The sequence below is a fragment of the Ovis canadensis genome, chromosome X, assembly GCF_042477335.2.
Source record: "Ovis canadensis isolate MfBH-ARS-UI-01 breed Bighorn chromosome X, ARS-UI_OviCan_v2, whole genome shotgun sequence".
NCBI lineage: Eukaryota > Metazoa > Chordata > Mammalia > Artiodactyla > Bovidae > Ovis > Ovis canadensis.
Genome location: NC_091727.1, coordinates 51,098,813 through 51,112,961, shown reverse-complemented (window position 1 = coordinate 51,112,961; position 14,149 = coordinate 51,098,813). Strand labels below are relative to the sequence as shown.

Here is a 14,149-nt window from a genome sequence, read left to right as displayed (position 1 = left end):
ATTAAACCAGAAAAGACACGGTAGAAAGGGCAAACTCCTAGGTAGCTATGAAACCCAGGACTGGAAAGTCACAAATACAGTCCAGCATTAGTTTGCTCAATATAAAATGAGAAGATTGGATTTTAAAGTCTAAGCTGAAAGAGAAGATTCTCTATTTCCAAGAGTAAATAAAGTTGAGGAAAACAGTTTCAAAATATACTGGTGATATAGAAGAATACAGTTCCTCTTTGGGTTGGAACCTAGGAGTCTAAGGATCCCCTTTAGCTTAAGAATTTTTTTGATAATAACTGTGGTCAAGAATACTTTTTTCCATAATTAGTTATATGATTGCCTTCAGTGTTCTGGCATTTGCATATGTTTTGTTGTTTCTGGGTTAACTTCCAGGCTTTTAGAAACAACTTGACAGTTCAGTATTTGACTCTGTAAAGGACTTTGGAGTGTCTATCCTTTCTAATTCCTTTTCCCTCTCACTAAGTATTAATTTTTTCTTAATTCCGCTGAAAATTCTGTATGTAGCTTGGCCTTAAGATTGTGAGGGTTTATTAGTTTAGAGTTTTCTGTTTTGTTTCCCTGGCCCAATTTACCACAGAAAATCCTAGAGCATTCCAATGGATTTTTTAAGTACTTATAAATTTTAGTGATCAACTTAATGTTTTCTAAGTGCTTATGCAAATATCCCCAAAGATACATTAATGTTCTTTGTGGGATTTAAGCTTAATTAACAGAAGTATACTCTTTCATTAAAGATTCAAACTTGGAAGTTTTAGAGTAAAATGGCTAGGGCGTTCTGTGAATAGCAATTTCTTTTTTTTTTTTTATTCCAAATGTCTTTATTTTTTTTTTTAATTTTTAGTTTTTTATTTTTTAAATTTTAAAATCTTTAATTCTTACATGCATTCGTGTTTCCTTATATGTGTATTACGCAGGTTCCTCAGAGAAAGAGAACAAATAAGAAGTATTTGAGAATAAGAGAGAGACTGAATTAATTTTAAGGAATTGACTCATATGATTGCAGAGGTTGACAAGTCTGATATCTACAGGCAGGCTGATAACCCAGGAAAGAGTCAATGTTGAAGCTTGGGTCAGAAGGCAGTCTGGAAGGCAGAATTCCCTCTTCCTGGGAAATGGGAGTCTTTTTCTCTTAAGGCCTTCAACCAATTATATAAAGCCTACTCATATTATGGAGGGGGCTCTGCTTTACTGAAAGTCTATTGATTTAAATATTAATCTCATCAAAAATATCTTCATACCAACATCTAAATTGGTGTTTAACCAAATGTTTGGGTCCTATGGCCTAGTCAAATTGGTAATATAAAATTATCCATCACAGTGTTGAACATACACTCATGCAAGCTCTGGAAAATATCTGTGTATCTGTTTATATTTGTATAAATAGATGTTTTTCCATGTGCATATGGGTGTGTGTGTGTGTGTGTGTGTGTATATTTGTGTGTAATGAGTTGTTATATCTATGTAGCCAAATAAATACAGCCTGTACAGAAATAATATGTATGAATGTATGCCTGTGTGTATGAGAGAGAAACATATCTATACAAGTTTAAGTATTTTGATTTATAAAATCTTGATATTGGTATGGATATCTTAAAAGTAACCCAGCTTGGGTGATTTGGAATGTTAGATATACTTTATTAAGATTTCTCTATGTGGTGAATTTTATTTTCTAACATAGTACTCTCAGTGAGTACTCAGAATAAGCAGCACAGTCCTGAAGAATTCTAGTAGCTGTTGCACTTTTTAGACCTGACCTGAAAGCATCTCTGCCATCCTAGTCTGTAAAGCAAGGTACACATTTAAAAATTCCTCTGGTGGAAAATGAAATATCTCTGTTTAAAATATTTTGAAATATTACACCTCAGATTTTGCAGTGAGAGAAGAGAGCTGTTATATGCTGATCAGTATATTGGTATTTTTACTTCAGATTTTTAAAGAGCGAGAAGAAGATCTGAGGCGTTTGTCTCGCCCATTGGAATGCTCTTGCTTCCGAACATCTATCTGGGATGAAACTCTCTATAAGGTGTGTATGTTTCCCTGAGTTTAAAGAGCATGAAAAAAAGCTAGAAAGGTATTATCAGAACTAAAAGATTTTAGACTCTTTCATAGCAATCTAGATGTGTTGAGCTAAAAGAAGAAATTATCTACAATACATTGAAAAATATCCAACTTAACCTTAAGAGATTTTGGTTTTGATTTTAGGTTGGGTCGACGTACCTACCAGATCACACTGAATTAGCCCAGTTTGGTCCTGATTAATTTGATGCAGATCTTCATGACAGTAGAGGTTTCACTGGCCATCATCCATTTTGACCTGTTTTGGTCTCAATGCTGATTGGAACTGTATCTAATATTCAGGTACCTCTACAGGATATAAGCTAGTCTGTCTAAGTTTGGATGGCAATAGAAGAACAGTATTTAGGGGAGAAATTGGAAAGGGAGTCTTAGAATGAGACGTGTTATTCCAAGAATATGATAGCTGCAACTTTCATGCAAAATTAAAGACTAGCATTCTTTCAACCAAAGAAATTGTTCCTATTGCTGGAATGGATACCACACTGCTTATAGTAGTTGTAAAGGTTACAATAATAGCTGTGTTATGGATGAAGTTGAAATTACCTCATTGGCACATTAGGCTCCTTATCCTGCTTTCTCCCTTTCTCCCAGTGATTTAGTGATTTGAAAGACTGGCTTCTTTGGGGTCTTCTGTGGTCAGACCTTTCCTTCAGACTGTTTCTGGTATTCATTGACAAGTCTGGGTAGGAAAGCATCCTTTTCAGTGACTCATAGCTACAGCCTCAGTATCAACTGCTTCTGACAAGTATCTTCAACCAAAAGCACAGAAACCTGATTTGCCAAGGAGAAAAACAGTTGGACTTTAAAACATAACCACTGATTTATTTTTTTAACTAATTAATTTTTCCCAATATTATGTTGACCCAGCCTCACTCTAATAACAGATCATTTTGAGATACCTGTCTAGGAAATACTGTTCTAGATTAATTTGGGCCGAATTTCTCTCAAAGCCTTATTCCCATAGAACAGGTAACCGTGAATAAGGATGGACATGACGCACTGATAAGAACCAACTGCGGTGTGAAGGATGGCAATACATAACACGACCAAAGACAATTGGCTAATCACAACACTGCTGTGAGTGACAATGTCTCTGCTGTGGTTAGCTTTGGTGCCTTCTCCAAGGTAAATTCAGCAGTGACATTAACACCGACCTGGGAACTTGGAACCTGAACCCCCATGCCTAAGTAATAAAACTAATTGGAACAGAAACATGGCTCTTACATCTCTTACATAAATGTTACATAGAGCTGACATAAATTTTTTATATTTATTAAGTTTTATCCTACAAGCACTCATTGCATATCTGCTTGATACTGTTGGACACACAAATAACTAAGACCAGGTTCCTGTGCTCTAGTAGGGGAGAGAAGATGATACACCCTACCAGACAAATTGGAATGAAATTGAAAGGAATAATATAATGAAAATTCAAATAAAAGAGCCTTAAGAAAATAGAGGGAGGGTGTGATTAATTTAAATTCCTATTATAGTCATACTCCTCTGGATGAAATCAGTTTTAGGCAAACACACGTGGACCATTTTTAATTTGATTAGATCAATAATTTATACAGCTGACAATAAGCCTTTTCAAATAAAGCCACTATTTTCTCTTGTAATTTCTCTTGTATGTTATCCCATTGAGGGGAGGGGCCATTTTTCTATGTGGCTCTGGTATTTACACTGAATTGATTATTGGATGTATGTAAATATTAGGTTCTGATCTTAAGAGCGATCTACACTATTGGTCTTATCTATTTGAATGACTAGATTAAAAGTTCTTTAGCCCAGTAAATCAGAGTTTTCAGCTTTCCCTAAGGCAATATGATTGAATTAAAGTATTTGTTGATGTTTAACTATCAGTGGAAAGAAGCATTTCATAAGTGTTTGAAACTTTTAAAAATCTAACTGAACAACAAAAATAAAATATTAGTTTCATTTTCTCATTTCATTTGTGTTATATTTGTTACTAGAATTTGTTGAGGACTCAATTATCACTATATTTTCCTGCATATATATTATAGTATACTTCCACCAGGGAAGCCCATAGTATACTTACTCATTTGCAAAGATCTGGGCCTGTTTACCAGTTAGTAATATTGCACTGTGCTTCTGTTCTGTTAGGCTTGGTCCAGCATTGTTTATCAGCTGATCCCCAATGTCCAGCAGCTGGAAATGAACCTAAGGAATTTTGCTGAAATTATCGAGGCTGATGAAGTACTTCTCTTTGAGAGAGCCACTTTTCTGGTAAGAACTTTCTGCTGTGCAGATGTATTTCACACTCACCTTCTGTTCAGCAATGGAGAATATGTTGCCACTTTCAGAAAGATGCTTTGTCTTTGTCATTACTTCAGCATACATAGCTTTATTTATGAAGTAGTATTGTCAGCAAGTAACGTGAAAGAAGTTCTTTTGTATGTTGGTCTTTAGTAATTAGTAGCACTTAGACATTTGCAGGTATTTGTTACTATAAAATTTATTTTGTTAATAATTGTCCATTTGTCTTAAATAATTCCTATTTCCCGTTGAAATGATGGGTATTATGAAATGATGGGTATTTTCCTTTGAGAAAACTTGCATCACACCCCTTTTTCCAAAATAGTTTAAAACTTAACATGGAAGAGATGTAATGGTCAACTCAGTGACATAGATAAGAGTTCAGATGGTGAGGTGAAAGGGCAAAGAGGTATGTTGGCATTATTTTTTTTTATAAATTCAACTTAATAATATCTCGTACTATGTATATGGCTGTGATGGAGTATGAAAAACCCAATATTATATTTATAAGTAAAATGTTTAATAACAGTAATGAAAACTCATTTGACATGTCACAAAAACTGCATAAGTAATTGCTGATCAGCTGCATAAATATAACCCTAAGAATAGCTCACAGTAAATTTGTTTCTGAGCTCTACCAAAGCTTGGTGATTTTAGATACATCTTTTTTTACATATACATGGATCTATTCTTTTTTTTTTCAAGTTATTTTCTCATTTAGGTTATTACAGAATATTGAGCAGAGTTCCCTGTGTTATATAGTAGGTCCCCATTGGCCATCTATTCTAAAATATAGCAGCATCTATGTGTCAATCCCAGACTCCCAATCTATCCCTACACCCACCTGTCCACCCTGGCAATCACATGTTGCTTCTCTAAGTCTGTGAGTCTGTTTCTGTCTTGCAAACAAGTTCATCTGTATCATTTCTTTCAGATTCCATATATGAATGATGTCATATGACATTTATCTTTCTCTTTCTGGCTTACTTCACTTAATCACTTAATATAATAATCTCTAGGTCAGTCTATGTTGCTGCAAATGACATTATTTCATTCTTTTCTATGGCTGAGTAATATTCAGTTACTCAACTGTGAAGAAAGCTGATAGCATATTCAAATACAGAGACATTACTTTGCCAACAAATGTCTGTCTAGTCAAGGCTATGGTTTTTCCAGTGGTCATGTATGGATGTGAGAGTTGGACTGTAAAGAAAGCTGAGCCCCGAAGAACTGATGCTTTTGAACTATGGTGTTGGAGAAGACTCTTGAGAGTCCCTTGGACTGCAAGGAGATCCAGCCAGTCCATTCTAAAGGAGATCAGTCCTGGGTGTTCATTGGAAGGACTGATACTAAAGCTGAAATTCCAGTACTTGGCCACCTCATGAGAAGAGTTGACTCATTGGAAAAGACCCTAATGCTGGGAGGGATTGGGGGCAGGAGGAGAAAGGGGCGACAGAGAATGAGATGGCTGGATGGCATCACTGACTCGATGGACATGAGTTTGAGTAAACTCTGGGAGTTGGTGACGAACAGGGAGGCCTGGCGTGCTGTGATTCATGGGGTCACAGAGTAGGACACAACTGAACGACTAAAATGAACTGAACTGAATATTCAATTATATTTATGTACCACATCTTTATCCATTCACTGTCAGTGAACATTTAGGCTGTTTCCATGTCTTAGCTTTTGTGAATAGTGCTCCTGTGAACATAGAGATGCATGTATATTTTTGAATTATACTTTTATCGAGATATATGCCAAGGAGTGGTATTGCCGGATCATATGACAACCATGCTTTAGTTTTTTAAAGAACCTCCATACTATTTTCCATAGTGGCTGTACCAACTTAAATTCTCACCAACAGTGTAGGAGAGTTCCCTTCTCTCAACACCCTCTTCAGCATTTATTGTTTGTAGATTTTTTTCATGATGGCCATTCTGACTGGTTTGAGGTGACATCTTGTTTATAGTTTTGATTTGCATTTCTCTAATAATTAGTCATGTTGAGCATTTTTTCATGTGCCTCTTGGCCATCTGTATGTCTTTGGAGAAATATCTATTTGGGTCTTCTGCCTGGTTTTTGAATGTGTTGTTTGTTTTTTTGATATTGAGAACCACATGAGCTGTTTGTAAGCCTGGAGATTAATTCATTGTCAGCTGCATAGTTTACAAATATTTTCTCCCATTTTGTGAGTTATCTTTTTGCTTTCTTTATGGTTTCCTTTACTGTGCAAGGCTTTTCAGTTTAATTAAATCCCATTTGTTTGTGTTTAATTTCTATTAGTCTAGGAGATGGATTGAAAAAGATATTGATGCAATTTATGTCAGAGTGTTTTGCCTATGTTTTCCTCTCAAGAGTCTTATACTGTCCAGTCTAACATTTAGGTCATTAATCCATTTTGAGTTTTTGTGTGTATGATGATAAAGAATGTTCTAATTTAATTTTAAAAATGTAGCTCTCTGGTTTTTCCAGAACCATTTGTTGAAGAGATTGTCTTTTCTTCATTATATAGTCTTGCCTCCTTTGTTGTAGATTAATTGGTCATAGGTCGTGGATTTACGTCTGGGCTTTCTAGTCTATTCCATTAATCTATATGTCTATTTTCATGCCAGTGCCATACTGTTTCATTTACTGTAGCTTTGTAGTATAGTCTGAAGTCAAGGAGCCTGATTCCTCCAGCTCTGCTTTTCTTATTCAAGATTGCTTTGGATAGTCAGGGAATTTTGTTTCTCCATACAAATTTTAAGATTTTTTTGTTCTGGTTCTATAAAAAATGCCATTGGTAATTTGATAGGGATTGTGTTTAATTTGTAGATTGCCTTAGGTAATATAGTAATTATGACAATATTCATTTTCCAATCCAAGAACATGGTGTATCTTTCTATCTGTGTCATGTTTGATTTCTTTCATCTGTGTCTTTGTTTTTTCTACTCAGTAAAAGCTTGCTATTCAGGACAGTAAGATGAGGAAAAGTGAGGTTCTGGCAGTCTGGAAGAAGTTTCTTTATGACACAGAGAAAAGAAAATTGAGATGAGTCTACTATGCTGTAGATTCCCTAAATGCTTTTGTGTTCTATTTCAGTTCTGTGGAAACTGAAAAAGTTAGGGCTTTGAGTAGTTCTAGTTAGTGTTGTCAACCTCCATTTCTCCCAGTTCACAATGGCTCATCTTTTCTGTAGGGGATGAAATCAAATAAACTCCCAGCTTGAAAGAATATTTGTTGAGGAGTTTTGCTTCTGTGTTCATCAGTGTAACTGGCATGTAATTTTCTTTTTTTGTGATATCTTTGTCTAGTTTTGGTATCAGGGTGATGGTGGCCTTGTAGGATGAGTTTGGAAGTATTCTACCCTCTGTGTTTTTTTGGAAGAGTTTGAGAGTGATAGGTATCAGCTCTTCTCTAAATGTTTGATATAAATCACCTGTGAAACCATCCAGTCCTGGACTTCTGTTTGTAGGAAGATTTTTAATCACAATTTTAATTTCATTACTTGTGATTGGTCTGTTTATATTTTCTATTTCTTCTTAGTTCAATCTTGGAAGGTTGTACTGAAACATGTCCATTTCTTCCAGATTTTCCATTTTATTGGCATATATTTGCTTGTAGTCATCTCTTACAGTCCTTTTTATTTCTGTGGTATCAGCTCTATGTAACTTTTCCATTTTCATTTCTAATTTTATTTGAATCCTCTTCTCTTTTTTTTCATGATGAGTCTGGCTAATGGTTTGTCAAGTTTATTTATCTTTTCAAAGGTCCAGCTCTAGTTTCATTGATCTTTGCTATTGTTTTCTTCATCTCTATTTCATTTACTTCTGTTCTAACTTTATGATTTCTTTCCTTCTATTAAACTTTGGGTTTTATTCTTCTTCTCTAGTTGCTTTAAGGTTAGGTTGTTTATTTGAGATTTTTCTTGTTTCCTAGATAAGATTATATTGCTATAAGCTTCCCTCTTAAAACTGCTTTTGTTGTGTACCATAGGTTTTGAATCATCATGCTTTCATTTTCATTTATCTCTAGGTATTTTTTATTTCCTCTTTGATTTCTTCAGTGATCCATTGGTTGTTTAGTAGCATATTATTTAGCTTCCATGTATTTGTGTTTTTTAGTTTTCTTTTCTTATAATCAATTTCTAACCTCATAGTGTTGTGTGGGAAAAGATGCTTGATATGACTTCAATTTTATTAAATTTACCTGGTGGGGCTCACTTTGTGATCCAGTATGTGATCATTTCTGGAGAATGTTCCATGTGCACTTGGGAAGAATGTGTATTCTGCTGCTTTTGGATGGAAAGCTCTATAAATACCAGTTAAGTTCATCTGGTCTAATGTGTCATTTCAGGCCTGCATTTCCTTATTGATTTTTCTGTCTGGATGATCTGTCCTTAATGAAATTGTGGTGTTAAAAGTCCCCTAATATTTTTGTGTTACTGTCACTCTCTTTTTTTAAATTAAATTAAATTTTTTAATATAAATTTACTTTAATTGGAAGTTAATTACTTTACAATATTGTATTGGTTTTGACATATAGTATTTGCCTTATATATTAAGGTGCCCCTATGTTGGGTGCATATATTTTTACAATTGTTATGTATTCTTCTTGGAGTGACCCCTTGATCATTTTGTAGTGTTCTCCTTTGTGTATTATAACAGTTTATTTTAAAGTCTATTTTGTCTGATATGAGTATTGTTATTCCAGCTTTCTTTTGATTTCAATTGCATGGAATATATTTTTCTACCCCCTTACTGTTAGTCTCTTTGTGTCCCTAGATCTGAAGTGGATCTCTTGTAAACAACATATATATGATAGGCACATATTTTAATCTGAGTTTGGTTCCCCTTTTATAAAATAGAGATAATAACTATATCATAATTTGTATGTGGTTTAAAATAGGACAGTTCAGTTCAGTTCAGTTCAGTTGCTCCATCGTGTCCGACTCTTTGCAACCCCATGAATCGCAGCATGCCAGGCCTCCCTGTCCATCACCAACTCCTGGAGTTCACTCAGATTCACGTCCATCGAGTCCGTGATGCCATCCAACCATCTCATCCTCTGTCGTCCCCTTCTCCTCCTGCCCCCAATCCCTCCCAGCATCAGAGTTTTTTCCAATGAGTCAACTCTTCACATGAGGTGGCCAAGTACTGGAGTTTCAGCTTTAGCATCATTCCTTCCAAAGAAATCCCAGGGCTGATCTCCTTCAGAATAGACTGGTTGGATCTCCTTGCAGTCCAAGGGACTCTCAAGAGTCTTTTCCAACACCACAGTTCAAAAGCATCAATTCTTCAGTACTCAGCCTTCTTCACAGTCCAACTCTCACATCCATACATGACCACAGGAAAAGCCATAGCCTTGACTAGATGGACCTTAGTTGGCAAAGTAATGTCTCTGCTTTTGAATATGCTATCATGGTAACATTAAATCCTAGTACAAAGTTTAGCATATAGCTGACAAACTGTCAAACATTGGTTTCTTTTCTTATTACAACCAACAGAGTGCAGAGAATGCAGGTGCAGTTTTTCCTCTTAAATTTGTAGAAATATTGTTTTTAATGGCAGCATACTTGGTAGTCGTTCTTCCTGCTAACTGGTACAGCTGAGGCAACAAGACCTAATCAGTGTCTTCTGCTTCATCCCATAGGCAGGGGTCACTTGCTGGGAAGTTCATTATCCTGAGTCCTGTCTTTCCCACTAGTGTGAATAGCAGTAAGCAAGTGAGCTTTTGTCTGTCTTGATACACATGGCATGATGGAATCCTGCTTAGTGGTATTTTCCTGCCACATCTACCACGTATGATCATAGGGGTTAATTTAATATGAACTCTGTTTTTCACCAATAACAAGTAGCTTTTGGTTTCTCTTGAGGACTGTGTTTAGGTGCTTTGACCATTTTCACTGAGGTGCTTGAAGTCAAGCAACAGGAATCTAGTCCACCATTGGTCTAGGAATTATGTTTTTGAAATTTCAGGGAATTGCCCTGTGAATTTTCTTCTGGCAAATGACTCAGTTTTGCTTCCTACTAGAAACTTAACATCAGCCTGTGGGGAATACTTTTGTGGTTTTATTAATCTGAAAGTGTTAGGGGATGCATTTTCAGCTGGCATTGGTGTCCATCATGAATAGGTTTATTTTTCATTTATGAATAGTACTTCCTCAGAGGTTAGAATCAATCAGTTAAGATTTTAAAATATAATACCAAAAATCACTTGGTTATAGCCTTCATTAAAATTAAGTACATTAAGTATACCTCAAGAACAGCTAAGAATTTTTATTCATTTTTCCTTTTTGATTTGTACTTTGTTTGAATCAACAACCATTCTGTGAAATATTGAAATAAGATGAATATTTAAAATAAGTGAGAAAGGCTAGCAGTGAAGCAAAATAGATAATACTTAAATGTTCTAATAAAATTATAACCAAATATTACTGGATGGGTCATCCTTAGGGATGTTGAATTTATCCAAAATGCTGATAGAAAATGGGACAGAGCAATAAAGACAGTAAAGCCAGTTGCTAACTACCCTGAAAATCAAGGTGATCAAGAGACTGATGAATGTAATGGCTTGAGGAGTAGTAGAGGGTGATATGACAATGCTGCATGGATTGAAAGGGCATTGCTCTTTTTTGTAGGTGATTTCTCACTATCAGTGTAAAGAACAGCGCGATGCCCACAGATTCGAGAAAATCAGCAACATTATTAAGCAATTTAAGCTGAGCTGCAGGTAAGAGATCTTGTGTGATGTATTCAATATTTATCTCAGGAAAAAATGGTCATATTTGAGAGGTTCAAATACCTTTAGTAGACTCCAGTTCTCTATTCAGCATAGTCCCTCATATTAAAAACAAATTTGGGGCTTCCCTGGTGACTCAATGGTAAAGAATCTGCCTGCCAATGCAGGAGATGTGGGTTCGATGCCTGATCTGGGAAGATCCCACAGGCCACAAAGCAACTAAACCTATACTCCACAACAAGAGAGGCCACCACAATGAGAAGCCCATGCACTGCAACTAGAGAATAGCCCCCACTCCCCTAGCTAGAGAAAAGCCTGTGCAGCAATGAAGACCCAACACAGCCAAAATAAATAAACAGAATTTTAAAGCAAGACAAAAACTCAACTCTAAACTTCTTGACTGAAGTGAAAGACAGTATCCTTTAATGCAAAATCAACTGATGCAGAAGAAGCATATGAAAAATATCTAAGCTGAGTACCCTTTCAAGATGTTTTTTACTATTTGGGAAGAAATAAACAGACGATGTCCAAGAGAGTTTTGAAAAAAGAGAAGGAGGGTTACCTTATCAAATACCAAGATTTACTATAAAACTACAATAATAAAAATAGTGTGGTACTGATTTCAGGAATGGTACAAAGAAGAGCATCTAAAAATGTCTGATTATATTGTCTCAGCTTTGTTTAAATCTAGTGTGAATCTTAGCATTGTGAATGTAGGAAGTAGGAATGGCTGAACATTATAATCTAGTAAAGATTTAATAATCAAAATTCTTATTGTGGTAAAACTTTGATATTCAGACAATAGAATAAGTGTAAGTAATCCCTTTAATGCTTTAGCATATTTTGAGACTTTCTGGTATGTTTATACCAACATTTTTAAAGAAGAAATTGTAAATGGCTTATAAATATTATTGCTCTTTTTGTTTTCAAAGATGGAATTTCAACATAACTAATATTCAAAAGGTATGGTTGTTAATCTCAATGATAGGAAAATTTCAACTGAATAAGCTTAAATATTAGAGAAATCTTTGGCAACATGAATCTAGGTCTAAGCCCACTTTTCACTTCACAGTCACTGTCAAGTCCTAATCTGCTTTCTGTCAAGGCCACTTTCCAAGACATGTTAAATTTGGCATTAGAGTTTCCTTGGAAAACAAAGTGAGATTAGTGATTAACTGTCTTAATGAGGTGATGGATGAGATATAATGGTATGCAAATGTTAATATGAAAGATAAGAATGTCTGATATTACTGTTATTTTATGTCCTTTACTCACTTTTCCCCTTTCTCCTATAGCAAGCTAGCTGCCTCTTTCCAGAGCATGGAAGTCAGGAACTCTAACTTTGCTGCTTTCATTGACATTTTTACATCCAACACTTATGTGATGGTCGTGATGTCTGATCCATCTATTCGTAAGTTTATACTTAGCTGACATAGATTCAAAGCCACATATTCTTTAAACTAATTGCTTTAGAAGTTGTACATTATTAAAGATACTAAAAACTATTTTATAGTGCACAACCCTGTGAATGTACTTAGTGCCACTGACCTATACATTTAACAGTGGTTAAAAGGGTAAATTTCATTTTATGTGTATTTTACCACAATGAAAATAAATTAGTACTAATGGTAAATCAGTTCAGTTCAGTCGCTCAGTCGTGTGTAACTATTTGCAACTCCATGAATTGCAGCATGCCAGGCCACTCTGTCCATCACCAACTCCCGGAGTTTATTCGAACTCGTGTCTGTTGAGTCGAAGATGCCATCCAGCCATCTCATCCTCTCTTGTCCCCTTCCCTCCTGCCCCCAATCCCTCCCAGCATCAGGGCCTTTTCCAAAGAGTCAAATCTTCTCATGAGGTGGCCAAAGTATTGGAGTTTCAGCTTCAGGATCACTTCTTCTAATGAGCACCCAGGACTGATCTCCTTTAGAATGAACTGGGTGGATCTCCTTGAAGTCCATGGGACTCTCAAGAGTCTTCTCCAACACCACAGTTCAAAAGCATCAATTCTTCGGGCTCAACTTTCTTCATAGTCCAACTCTCACATCCACACATGACCACAGGAAAAACCATACCCTTGACTAGACAGACTTTAGTCGGCAAAGTAATGTCTCTGCTTTTTAATATGCTGTCTAGGTTGGTCATAACTTTCCTTCCAAGGAGTAAGCATCTTTTAATTTCATGGCCGCAATCACCATCTGCAGTGATTTTGAAGCCCAAAAAATAAAGTCTGACACTGTTTCCCCATCTATTTGCCATGAAGTCATGGAACCAGATGCCATGATCTTGGTTTTCTGAATATTGAGCTTTAAGCCAACTTTCTCAACCCTCCTCTTTCACTTTCATCAAGAGGCTTTTTAGTTCCTCTTCACTTTCCGCCATAAGGGTGGTATAATCTGCATATCTGAGGTTATTGATATTTCTCCCAGCAATCTTGATTCCAGCTTGTGCTTCTTCCAGCCCACCATTTCTCATGATGTACTCTGCAGAGAAGTTAAATAAGCAGGGTGACAATATACTGCCTTGACATACTCCTTTTCCTATTTGGAACCAGCCTGTTGTTCCAAGTCCAGTTCTCACTGTTGCTTCCTGACCTGCATATAGGTTTCTCAAGAGGCAGGTCAGGTGGTCTGGTATTCCCATCTCTTTCAGAATTTTCCACAGTTTGTTGTGATCCACATAGTCAAAGGCTTTGGCATAGTCAATAAAGCAGAAATCGATATTTTTCTGGAACTCTCTTGCTTTTTTGATGATCCAGTGGATGTTGGCAATTTGATCTCTGGTTCCTCTGCCTTTTCTAAAACCAGCTTGAACATCAGGAAGTTCACGGTTCACATATTGCTGAAGCCTGGCTTGGAGAATTTTGAGCATTAGTTTACTAGCATGTGAGATGAGTGCAATTGTGCAGTAGTTTGAGCATTCTTTGGCATTGCCTTTCTTTGGGATTGGAATGAAAACTGACCTTTTCCAGTCCTGTGGCCACTGCTGAGTTTTCCAAATTTGCTGGCATATTGAGTGCAGCACTTTCACAGCATCACCTTTCAGGATTTAAAATAGTTCAACT

At 36.0% G+C, this 14,149-nt stretch overlaps 1 protein-coding gene across 2 annotated transcripts in view; it reads left to right on the top strand.

Moving 5' to 3' along the window:
- The window catches only part of RRAGB (Ras related GTP binding B), a 39,738-nt gene that overhangs the window by 22,762 nt on the left and 2,827 nt on the right, over positions 1-14,149 (top strand). For both annotated transcript variants that reach the window (XM_070291559.1, XM_070291558.1), the window contains 4 exons: positions 1,940-2,035; positions 4,213-4,335; positions 10,985-11,076; positions 12,381-12,496. In XM_070291559.1, the coding sequence (XP_070147660.1) occupies positions 1,940-2,035; positions 4,213-4,335; positions 10,985-11,076; positions 12,381-12,496 (427 nt within the window). The remainder of the gene's footprint in view (positions 1-1,939; positions 2,036-4,212; positions 4,336-10,984; positions 11,077-12,380; positions 12,497-14,149) is intronic.